The 12,964-nt window shown below is 40.2% G+C and overlaps 1 protein-coding gene across 1 annotated transcript in view; it reads left to right on the top strand.

Annotated features, from left to right (window-relative positions):
* The window catches only part of LOC116868836, a 42,697-nt gene extending 31,168 nt beyond the window's left edge, over positions 1-11,529 (top strand). The window contains exons 8-10 of the mRNA XM_032859444.1: positions 10-162; positions 853-1,031; positions 9,271-11,529. Of these exons, the coding sequence (XP_032715335.1) occupies positions 10-162; positions 853-1,031; positions 9,271-11,093 (2,155 nt within the window). The 3' untranslated portion in view covers positions 11,094-11,529. The remainder of the gene's footprint in view (positions 1-9; positions 163-852; positions 1,032-9,270) is intronic.
* Positions 11,530-12,964: the final 1,435 nt, after the last annotated feature.

The raw sequence follows: 12,964 nt of genomic DNA, 5'->3' as shown, positions 1-12,964 counted from the left end.
CTCAACCAGCCCCCAGCCTGCCGCCGACCCCTTGCGCCTGCGCCGGGGCGGGCGCCCCTCGCGCCATAGAGCTGAGCAATCCTCCCAGTTTCCTAGAGCGGACGCAGCGATGGCGGTTTCGCATCGCGTGGGGCTTGACAGGGACCTGAAGGACACGTCGAGGTATGGGTAATGTTAGGTCATGGGAGCCAGGGGACCTCGGGTGATCTCGCCTTCTGGGCTGCCTTGCGGCACCTCCAGGAAACCCTATGGGGTTTCTCAAGTCCGTAGAGAGTCCCGGCCGCCCCGGGTCGCCCCCAGGCGCTGCTCCTGGGGCGGTGGGTCCTCGGCCTAGCGTGCTTTGGATACCCGGGTAGCGCCTGCGCGGCCTTGGGTTCAACCGAATGAACACCGGAAACGTTGGGGGCATGTGGAATCAGGAAGGGGGGTGCGTCCTCGCAGATCCGCCGAGCGTTCGGGGAAAAAGCAGCCTGAATGTGCGAGCGCTGGAAAAAGGGAAGGAGGGAAAGAGGGATAATGATGGTGACCAGTAGTGCCGGGGCGGTATAGGAGAGGCAGTGAATACAGCGTTAACCGCTGAAACAAAATTTTACAATGCCCTCCCCTACTTTATCTTCCCAGTTACATCCTTATTTCAGGAGCCTTAACCGCCAGTTATGTTTGAAGGTCTCTAGCCTTGGAATGGAGACTGCACGTCCAAAATGGTTTTGTCTGAGCCTCATCATGAGGGAGGAAGCCTAATAAATTCTCGGAGAAAACCACTTGGAAATTAAATGAGATTTTGTTTTCTCCTTCATTTTTCTTATATCTAGAGGATGTTTCTCCGAAATTATATCTCCGGTCTCCACGATGACTGCCTTCCAAGCCCAGTGGTACCCCGTTGCCTCCAGGTTTCAGACTCCTATGCGGACAAGAAAAGCTTACTGAGGAAATGGTAATTCTCCAGTTGCTCCCCGAGGTGCCAGGCGTCCAGCTGCAGCCCATGGAGATCCACTTCAATTATGAATCTCAAGAACACCACCTTCTGTCAGGTGAGAAGCAGTGCATTCTATCTTTCTTAGGGGGTTCAGGTGGTGGGGAGGGTTGTTAATGGTGCTGTGTTAGTGTCTTCCAGGGCTATTGGTATTCTTCCTTCCCTATCCCTCACTGTATTAGGCAGTATCCTCTCTTGAGTACTACAAGCACAGTCACATAACTTTATTGTGAATTCTGGCAGTCAGATTCTCATGGAGTTCCCTCCTCTCCTTAAGTTCCCAGTTACCCATTTTCCCCATTATAATCACTTTATCACCAGTGTGTCAGTGTTTGATATTTTCCCTTTAAAATCTTTTCAAGTCATCTTTTTCAAGTATGGTAGGGGCTAGTTAAAAGTTTTGGAGTCTCACACCCTGGATTCAAATACTAGCTTTGTCATGTACTAGCTTCAGTAAATGACTTGCATTTTCTTTTCTGTTCTTTTTTTTTTTTTTTTTAAACGATTCTGCTTCCTCATTTTATAAGTATGTAGTAACTCATACCTTGGACGTTATTTTGAGGGTTGCGTCTATTGCTCCATAATAAAGGACCCCAAAATTTAGTGACCTAAACATCAGACATTTTTAAACCATGTTATTTTCTTATGGCTCTGTAGGTCCTCAACTTGGGGTGGTTTCAGCTGGCAGTTTTTTCTCCTGGTTTCGTCTGGGATCACTTGTGCAGTCATCTAGTGGCTCAACTAGGGCCAGGGTCTGAGTATCAGCCATATATGTCTGGCTCTTGATGCTGGTCAGGGCTGGGGTCACCCACCTGCAGCTGTCCAACCCAGACTTTCTCACAGGGCAGCCAGTTTCCCATACAGAGAGAGGGCAAGCCTTGGGATGCATAAGCACTTTTCTAACTTATGTTTGTGTTATATTGACGTTCCAGAGTCATTGTGGAAAAGAACTACACAAGGATATAGTTATTTGGAGATAGGGTTTGTTGGGATCCCCTATTACTATAACACCACCAGCACTAATAATATTACATTATATAAAGCTCTGCACACAAACCAGACTGTTGGTAAATTCTTTATAAATGGTAGGCACTGTTATTTTTAGTTAGATAATTTTAATCCCCCTTTTTTTTTTTTAAAGATTTTATTTATCGGTTTGACAGACAGAGATCACAAGTAGGCAGAGAGGCAGGCAGAGAGAGGAAGGGAAGCAGGCTCCCTGCTGAGCAGGCGCCCCTTTAATCCCATTCTTATTCAGATGTTCTGCAGGGTCTCATTTTCACATCATATTTTGCTGTTTTCTGATTTTGGCCCTCTCATTGCTGCTATTTTGCCTGTGAAATTTTACTGTCATTTTTTTTTTTTTAACTCCAGATCTTCTGCCTCTTTATAGTTGTGAAGTATTTTTATTTTGTTTTGTTTCTCTCTTCTATATTTAGAACTTGTCTTTCCTTAAGAATCTATTGTAAGGCATCTAGCTCTCATTTTTCATGAGAATTACTACAGAATTGGGTCTCCTTGCAGTTTTATATAAATTAATATACATATTGCATGTGTTTGTCTCTCTTAGAGTGTGTGTGAAAGAACATTTTTTTACTATAGAATAATCTAATTATACTAAAGTACATTTATAAAATACAGAAAGACACAAAACAGGGAATTTAAATAACGTACAGCTCCACCATCTAAAGATAGTCACTGGAATGCCTAGGGGGCTCAGTTGGTTAAGCAGCTACCTTCGGCTCAGGTCATGACCCTAGAGTCCTGGGATCAAGTCCCACTTTGGGCTCCTTGTGCTCAGCGGGGAGCTTGCTTCCCTCTCTGCCTCTGCCTGCCACTCTGCCTGCTTGTGCTTGCTCTCTCTCCGTCTCTGACAAATAAATAAATAAAATCTTCAAAAAAAATAGGGGTGCCTGGGTGGCTCAGTGGGTTAAAGCCTCTGCCTTCGGCTCAGGTCATGGTCCCAGGGTCCTGGGATCAAGCCCCGCATTGGGCTCTCTGCTCAGCAGGGAGCCTGCTTCCTCCTCTCTCTCTCTGCCTGCCTCTCTGCTTACTTGTAATCTCTGCCTGTCAAATAAATAAATAAATAAATAATCTTTAAAAATAAAAATTAAAATTAAAAAATTAAAAAAGATAGTCACTACTAACAATGTGTCCTTCTAATAAGTAATCACCTATTCAACAAATATTTATTGTTGATAAATGTTTATTACTTAATCAGATTATAGCTTATTAATGATTGCTGACCATATAATATGGTTAGTTATTGAGGGGCTACTCTTATACTGTTCTAAGTGCTGGGCATATAGCAGTGAACTGAACAGAAAAGTCTTTGCCCTCAAGGAGCTTACAGTCTGGTGGGAGAAATAGAAAATAAATAAATATATGGTAGAACATCAGATAGTGGTAATGGTTACAAAGAAAATAAACCAGGATATATCAGTTAGGATTCTAGCAGGAAAGATGGTTCATTCAGATTGGTAATTCAACATTTCATGAAGAAGATGGGCAGGATTACAGAAATTAATAAGGGATAGAGTACAGCTTTGGGACCAAAAAAATGATGAGCAGTTACTACCCTTAGGCCTAGTGTTACAAAGGGAGAGACTGATTACCAGATCCTGGAGAGTATAGCTGTAGGGTAGAGCTACCCAGTAGGAGCCATAGCCTTTGCTAAAAGAAGCACAGTCACTTGCAACTCCTGGCCCAGCAAGAAGGGAGTCAGGATGTAGAGTGAAGAACTCATCCTGGTTTCCCCTGGGATTTAGCACTGAAAGTCCCATATCCCAAGATGCCCATCTCTTTTGGACAAACCAGGATAGTTGGTCATTCTACAGTTCTCCTCCGACTTTGGGCCAAATCTAATTGCAAGCCAGAGGACACAGAATCCCAAGTGCTGCAGTCCATAAATTAGTATCAGCCTCTTGGAGCACAGAGAAACATGAACAGTAGACCTAGAGGGGCAAAAGGAGAATATCCCATTACAGTCCACCCCTTTTAACCTATAATGTTTACTTTTGTCCTTTGTTTGGTTTATCCTGTTCCTAACACAGAGAAAAACAGTCTCTTAAGCTTCTGCTTCACAGGTTGACTTGTAATTAAATTATACTCCCCACCCCCCCCAAAACATGAAACTTCACTGCCATTGATGCTCCTCATATTAGGTAGTGAGGTAAAAGGGGTGAAGTCATAATTAACTTAAAATCACTGCTACAGGTTTTACTATTCATAAAGCCAAAACTGATAATCATAACATCTTCTTTCATCACCCATTCCATGTTGTCTCTACCCTCTGTCAGGATCTCAGTGGCAGAGTTCTTTACCTAGTTTAGTAATATAAACCTTTCTTCCTGGATGATCTGAGTCCTTGATGATCTTGTCTCTTCCATGTTTTTTCAGTGTACCATTGACTGGGCCTTTAGACAGGAGAGAACTAGGAAGCACCCGCATTGAATTACCTGATTTCCACGCCTTTTTTCCCTTGCCCTTGTTATGTAGCAGCAGCCAACCCCCAGTATCAATTGGTATCAGTCATCCCAGCCAGCAGAGCAACCTTTCTCTTGCCAGTTGGTTCAGCAGCATGAGGAACCCAAATGGCCAGGAGACAGTCTCAGCTTCAGATTTAACAAAATCATGACTTGGTTCCATGGTAGATGTATTTCTTCTTTGAGAACCAGAACCCCAAACTCACCAAGCCCAAGATTATGGGGATAGGAATTAAAAATAATATGGGGGCACCTGGGTGGCTCAGTCAGTTGATTGTCCGACTCTTAATTTTAGTTCAGGTTGTGATCTCAGGGTCATGGGGTTAAGCCTCACATCAGGTTCCCTGCTCAGTGGGGAGTCTGCTTGAGATTATTTCCCTCTCTGTCTGCCCCCACCCACATGTGTACACATGCTCACGTCCTCTCTCAAATAAATCTTTAAGAATATAAATATAATACAATCCATGATATGAATGGATTATTAGTTATATAGTGAAAGGAGACATTTTACTACTCCTCTACCCTTGGCTCCTATGCGCAGGTACTCTGGCCATAGGTAAGACAACACTGTTTATTCTCCTCTGGTTTAAGGCACATATTGCATCCTGTAGGACAGCACCCCAAACTTAGGGTGTTGTTGCCTAGCCTGGTACTGTAACTGAGCCTTCAGTAAATCATTCCACTATTATTGGAATCCACTTACTTCTGGATGATGGGACGTGTGGTAAGACCCGTGAATTACGTGTGTGAGCTTATTGCTATACTTCCTTCCCTGTAAAACTACTCCTCTGGAGGTATTATTGTATAGACTCACCATGGTAATAAATAAAGCATTCTCTTAGGTCAGTGCACATTTGTATTTGAACTATATATTTAGTCCTTTGAAAACAAATTTTTGCCCTCTTCATGACAGAAGGAGCCAAGTCTGATGAATCTGCCCCCTAGTTGTGGGCTTGTTCCTCTCCGGAGAATTGTACCATATTAGGGGCTCAGGGTTGTTCCCAGCAGTTGGCCGCATGGCTATATAGCTGTGATAATAGGCATATCAGCCTTGTAATAGACACCCATATTGTTGAGCCCACACAATGCTTCCATGACCACTTTGTACATGAATCCATTGGGCAAATATTAGTAAAAAGGCTGACTTTCACAACGTGGATCACCATGTCCGTCTGATTGAGAGGCTTCTTTCAAGTGGATGCCCTTTGGTGAGTATTCACACGGGACACAAATACATTCATTCTTTGCCCATCGTAGGAGGTCTGTTATAATTTTCTTCTATAATCCTTATTTCTGATCTTCCAGGCTTGTTCTTTTAGCTACCTAACTAACTAATAACCCATTAGTCATTATCCATGAATCAGTACAGATGTGTATCTTAGGCTCTCTTGCCTTCCATGAAAGTGGACAGCCAGGTGTATACCTGAAATTCTGTCTAATGGGAGGATTTGCTTTTACCAGTATGTTTCAGGTCACTTCAGAGTCAAGGTGTAAGTGAAAGGTTCGTTTTCTGCTAGTGTCCACACACTGAGCAGACCCATCTATAACTCAGTTCTGTACATTTTCCTCCTCTGTTAACTGATAAGAGGGGATTCCCATTAGGCCATGAATATGGGCTAATAAGGAGGGGATTAGTGGAGCAATAGGGAAACCCACATCACTAGCACATGGAATTTATTTGTCTTCCATACTTGCTTTTATAATGGAACGCTGGTTTGTATGTCTAGTTTTAGGATTTGGTGGGTCAACTAGGTAGCTCACAATGATCAGCTTGTAATAGTCATTTGGTGTTCTGTGGTGAAGCATTAAGTCTTATTAGTGCCCAAGAGCAAGCCAGCATCTGTTTTTCACTTAGAAAATTGTTGGCAGAAGAGAGTATAGCCTTACTCCGGTGTCGTTCTCTTCTGGAGGCTTGCAGAAGCCTTAATACAGCATCCCTGACTACTGCAGACGTATCTTACCATTGGTTATCGTAGTTAATAAAGTCATGTGACATGACAGCTTACATTGCAACCTGGACCCATGCAAAGCCTTCTTTTAAATTTTGAGTCAGGGTACTAATATTGGTCGTTTCAGCACATTCGACTGTGATATCTATTGTCTCAAAAATGCAGAGCTCTCCAAGTATTGTGTCTTTCTGAGGTGGTAACAGTTGGTTAGAGATATAAGGGAAGTGAGAAAACAAGCCACATGGCTATCTGAGAGAAGAGTGTTTTAGGCACAGGGACCAACAAATGCCAGAGGCCCTTTAATGTAGCAGGAACAGTGTCAGTATGGGGTAGACAGGAAACGGGAATGAAATGAGAGCAGAGAGAGAAAGGACAGGATGGAACCTTCTGAGCCATAGTAAGGACATGGAATTTATTCCCAGTGTAATGGAACATTTTGTGCATGATAATAACATATAAAGATTACTATGGAGATGCCTGGGTGGCTCAGTCAGTTAAGCATCTGCCTTTTGGCTCAGGTCATGATTCCAGGGTCCCAGGATCGAGTCCTGCATCAGGCTCCTTGCTCAGCCGGGAGCCTGCTTCTCCCTCTCCCTGCCACTCCCCCTGCTTGTGTGCCCTCTTGCTATCTTTCTCTCTCTCTGACAAATGAATAAATAAAAAAAAATTTAAAGTATACTGTTTTATGGAGAGTAGGGGAAAGTTAAGTTAGAAGAAAAATGTTTTAAGAAGAGAGTAATCAATTATGTCAGATAAATACAGAAGAAGATTGAGAATTGACCATTAGATTTGTTAAGATAGAGCTTATTAGGGATTCTGATAAGTGCAGTTTTGATGGAGTTAAGGAGATAAAAGCCCGATTGCAGTGGGTTAAAAAGAGGATAGACTTAATATTGGTTAGCATATAGAGCAGTGTGAACTCAAACTCAACAATAAGACCCAGCAATTCTGGTCCTAAGTTTATGTAACCTGGAGAAACACTTGAATATGTGCGTAAAGATAAATGTACCAGCAGATTCATATGAGCATTGTTTGAAATAACAAAATATTATTGTCCATTGAAGGAGAATGGCTAAGTAAATTGTGGTATAGGTCACACTATGGTAATGAACATCAATAGACTGCAGTTACACGATTGAATATGGATGAACATAATGTTATGTTCCAAACATAATGTTGAGCAAAAAAAAAAATCATAGAATATATGTGATATAATTCCATAAATGTGTACAGTTCAAAAACATGCTTTATTTGTCTGCTAGGGCTCCCATAACAAAGTATCACAAACTGGGTGGCTTAAACTGCAATTTATTTTCTCATAGTTCTGTGCCTTAACTTTTGTCATCTGTGCTTTGCTTTCTTCTAGAAGTGTTATAGTTTTAGTTTTTATATTTATGTTTATATTACATTTCTAGTTAATTTTTGTATATAGCATAAGGAAAGAGGGTTAATTTGTGTTACTGTTACAGCTGAAAAGATATAACAATATCTTTTGAAAAAAGACTGTCCTTTCACCCTTGATTTTCTTAGCAACTTTGTTGACAATCAGTTTTACATAAATGTTTGGATCTATTTATGGACTCAGTCTTTTTCCATTAGTGGATATGCTTGTCCTTATGCAGTCCCATACTACTTTGATTACTGTAGCCTTACAATAAAGCTTGAAATCTGGTAGTGTAACTTCTTTAATTTTGTTCTTCTTTTCCAAAATTGTTTAGACTCTTCTGTGCCTTTCTACATAAAGTTTAGAATCAGTTTGTCAATTTCTATGAAAAAATCCTGCTGAGGTTTTGATTGGAGTTGTATTGAACGTATAGCAAAGTTTGGGAAGAAATCCACCATCTTAACAATATTAAATCTTCCTCTCCATAAGTGATGACATATATTTCTGTTTATTATGTCTTCTTTAACTTCTCTTAGCAGTGTTTTGTAGTGTTCATTATAAACATATACATGTATTTTGTTGAATTGTTTTTAAATATTTTATTTTTGATGTAATTAAAAATGTTTTTAATTTTAGGCTCTAATTTTTCATGGGTAGTATACTAAAATACAGTTGGGTTTTGTATGTTATTCTAATAAACTCATGTACAAGTTCTAATAACTTATTTTTTTAAGATTTTATTTATTTATTTATTTATTTATTTATTTGACAGAGCTCACAAGTAGGCAGAGGCAGGCAGAGAGAGAGTGGGGAAAGCAGGCCCCCCGCTGAGCAGAGAGCCCCATGTGGGGCTCGATCCCAGGACCCCGGGATCGTGACCCGAGCCGAAGGCAGAGGCTTTAACCCACTGAGCCACCCAGGCGGCCCTCTAATAACTTCTTTGAGATACTTTAGAATCTTCTATATACATGACTGTATAGTCTACAAGTGAAGACAGTTTGACTTTTTTCTTGTTTGTATCTCTCATTTATTTTTCATGTCTTGTTGCATTGGCTAGTAATACTGAACAGAGGTTGCTTAACCCCCAATAGTAGCCTCTGATCAGGCGAGTTGGTGGTCTTCCCAGTGACAGCCAGGCTGCCACTGCCACCTTCTCTCTCTCCTTCTCCCCTATCCCTCAAGTACTCTTTCATATTGCTTACCTTACTTATGTTAATAAGTTGCTTGTGTATTAGTTTTAATTTAGTCAAAACTTTCATAATTACTGTGACTAGGTTCCAGTATTCCCAGATCTCCTGTGACAAACATATACAGGACATATCTGGTAAACCGTTTCAATACATGGTTATTATGATCCATTACTTATTGATTCTTCCTAATTGCTCTTTCAGAGGATAATTTTCAGTGTTTTAGAGCACTCTCATATTGTGATATACAGTATGAAGAATACATTCCATTTGGATTTTTTTATTGTTCTAGGTGGTGAGACTAAGACCAAGTTTGGAGAGGTGACTTCAGAGGAGGAAATTACAACAAAAATTGAACCATTGCCTGGAGAGTCTGGCAACCCCAGAGATGATGTTCTCCGGGATTCTGAATGCAGAGGATTTTGTGAATTTGGGGATAAATTAAATGAGAAGGATCAAAATTTCTTTAAAAGAAGACAGCATAACTGTGATGGATGTGGGCAAAGCTTTGCTTGGAGTACAGGCCTTATTAGGCATCGAAGAACCCATTGGGAGAAACCCTATGAATGTGATAAGTGTGGAAAGACTTTTAGTGTGAGCTCAGCTCTGGTTCTGCATCAGAGAATTCATACTGGAGAGAAACCCTATCCTTGTACTTGGTGCATTAAAAGTTTCAGTCGGAGCTCAGACCTTATTAAACATCAAAGAGTCCACACTGGTGAAAAACCTTATAAATGTGATGAATGTGGGAAAGCCTTCAGTCAGAGTTCTGATCTCATCATCCATCAGAGAATCCATACAGGAGAAAAACCCTATCAGTGCAGTCACTGTAGTAAAAGTTTTAGCCAGCGCTCAGATCTGGTTAAGCATCAGAGAATCCATACTGGAGAGAAGCCTTATACATGTAACCAGTGTAACAAACATTTTAGTCAGAGCTCTGATGTTATAAAACATCAAAGAATCCACACTGGGGAGAAACCATATAAATGTGATGTGTGTGGAAAAGCCTTCAGTCAGAGCTCAGATCTTATTCTGCATCAGAGAATTCACACTGGGGAGAAACCATATCCATGTAATCAGTGTAACAAAAGTTTCAGTCAGAACTCAGATCTTATTAAACATCGAAGAATCCACACTGGAGAGAAACCCTATAAATGTAATGAATGTGGTAAAGCTTTTAATCAGAGCTCAGTCCTTATTCTGCATCAGAGAATTCACACTGGAGAGAAACCCTATCCATGTAATCAGTGTAGCAAAACCTTCAGTAGACTTTCAGATCTCATGAATCATCAGAGAATTCACACTGGAGAGAAACCTTACCCATGTAGCCAGTGCAGCAAAATGTTTAGTCGAAGATCAGACCTTGTTAAACATCATAGAATTCATACAGGGGAGAAGCCCTATGAATGTGATGAGTGTGGGAAAACCTTTAGTCAGAGCTCGAATCTTATTCTCCATCAGAGAATCCACACTGGAGAGAAACCCTATCCATGCAGTGATTGTACTAAAAGTTTTAGTCGTCATTCAGACCTCGTTAAACATCAAAGAATACACACTGGAGAGAAACCGTATGCTTGTAACCAGTGCAATAAAAGTTTCAGTCAAAGCTCAGACCTCACTAAACATCAGAGAGTGCACTCTGGGGAAAAGCCCTATCATTGTGATCATTGTGAGAAAGCCTTCAGCCAGAGTTCTGACCTTATTCTTCATCAGAGAATTCACACTGGAGAAAAACCATACCCATGCACACAGTGCAGCAAAAGTTTCAGCCAGAACTCAGACCTGATCAAACACCAGAGAATCCACACTGGGGAAAAACCCTATCAGTGTCCTGAGTGTGGAAAGGCTTTTAGTCAGTGCTCAGCTCTTATCCTACATCAGAGGATCCACACTGGAGAAAAACCATATTCATGCGATCAGTGTGGCAAAAGCTTTAGTCGGCGCTCTGATCTCATTAACCATCAAAGAATCCACACTGGGGAAAAGCCATGTAAATGTGATGCATGTGGGAAAGCCTTCGGCACATGCTCTGAGCTTACTGAACACCAGGGAATCCACACTGGGGAGAGACCCCACATGTGTGTCCAGTGCAGCAGAAGTTTTAGCCAGCTCTGAGCTTATTAATCATGAGACAGTCCATTCTGAGGAAGACAGGCTAAGTGTGATAAATGTGGGAAAACCTTTAGAGTATTCGCAGACTTTATTTCATACCAGGGACACTATACCAGAAAAAAATCTTAGGAATGCTATTGATTATGAAAACGGTATTAATCAGTGCTCAACTCTTGTGCTACATTAAAAGGAAACACACTGGACAGAAAACACTTAAGTTCTACAATGAAAGTTTAACTGAGAATTCAGACATTACTAAACTTAAGAAAGATTCTAAGGTCCATGAGTAATTGAGAAAACCTTCAATATGAATAAATATTACTGAATGTCAGCAACAATGGAAAGAAATTTCTGTCTGTTATAATCGAAAAACAAAAGCCTCTGGTCTTTTATTCAAATATAATCTACAAGGGGAGAGTTTTATCATTATAAGAAATGAATAACAATGCAGAACCTTATCAGATACTGTAAAGATCCGTGTGATGGTGTGTGCAGTCAGCTCAGAAGGAAATGTATTAATGTCATTATCTCAAACCTTTAGTGTGCCCTAATTATTACATATCAGAGAAGTTACATTAGAGAATGTGGGGAAAACTTAAATCCCTTCTATATCTTAATTGGCATCACTCATAATCAGCATGCCACTTGCCACCTGACAACAGAGAGTCCTACCTTATGCTCACATTACTTAATCGCTCATTAAATTCTCTGTGTGTGAACATGGCTATGCTATTCTGGTATTAAACTTATTAACTACATAATTTCAGTGCCCTATTTTCTCAGAAAAAAAATTTTTGTTTTCTTTGCCCTAGTTTTGGTTTTCCTAAAGAGTAGGAATTTTCAGGTTCCTGCAATAGGGACAGAGAATATGGAATTATTTTGCTTTCAGTAATGCAGCCCATAGACCAGTGGTTTGAAATCACTTCCTCCATATTACGATTTAATCACAGTTTCTTAAATATGTGAGACAATTTTTTTAATTCCATATGTCAGAGTCTAGCACTATGTCATCTATAGATAAACAAAAATGAGAGCTGAAGTAGTGCCCACATGACTAATTTGCATACCATATTCTGTCTAAGAATAAAGACATTGATTTTTTTCAAGTGGCAACATTTATCAGACTTTGGTTTGTTGATTTCTGATATACATATAGTAATAGGCTACTATATGCAAAGTTTTCAACTGAAAAATAGAAACATTTAAAAATAAAAATTTAAAATTGTTTTCTAGTATTAGCATTTGTTAAGATTCCACTGCTATACACTGAATATTCTCTATAATCATCCAGTTACTATATCACTTTAATAGTTATTGTTATCTACAATGTGCAAGGCTTTTTTTTTAGGTTTTGTGGTATACACAATATACAAAGCTTATGTGATAAAGTCTGATGTATAAAGAAAACACATGGTTCAGTACAATCATAGAGGTAGACAAGGTGCTTATAAGAGGAAGTAGGGTTCAATTGTGATTGGAAAGAAAAAGTTTGGGGAGCTCCTGAGATTTGAGTTTTGAAGGATGGGATTAGAGGCATAGAGGTAGGAAGGGAGTAGTCAACAAAGTCACAGAAGGAAGAAAGTGAAAGAAATGATGTGGAGTATGTGCTTAGTCACTAATTCATTCAATACACATTCAGTGTCAGGCACTACTGAGTACTACTCAAGGGGAGAGGAAGGGTTCCTGCCCTTACACTCAAGTGTTTTTGCAAATAATGACTAAAACGTGTACTTAGAGGGTAAGAATAAGGTGGAAATCAGAGTGAAGTATGAGAAAAGACTTAAGGAGTATGATGCTAAACGAGCAGGCACTTCAACTTTCTGGCATTTAGTATCGTGTAAAATGGAAGAGTACTAGTTATGATAGGATTGAGT

Source organism: Lontra canadensis, unplaced genomic scaffold (assembly GCF_010015895.1).
Source record: "Lontra canadensis isolate GAN:19392208 unplaced genomic scaffold, GSC_riverotter_1.0 scaffold17, whole genome shotgun sequence".
In the NCBI taxonomy this organism is placed as follows: Eukaryota; Metazoa; Chordata; class Mammalia; order Carnivora; family Mustelidae; genus Lontra; species Lontra canadensis.
This window is presented reverse-complemented; position numbering and strand designations above follow the sequence as displayed.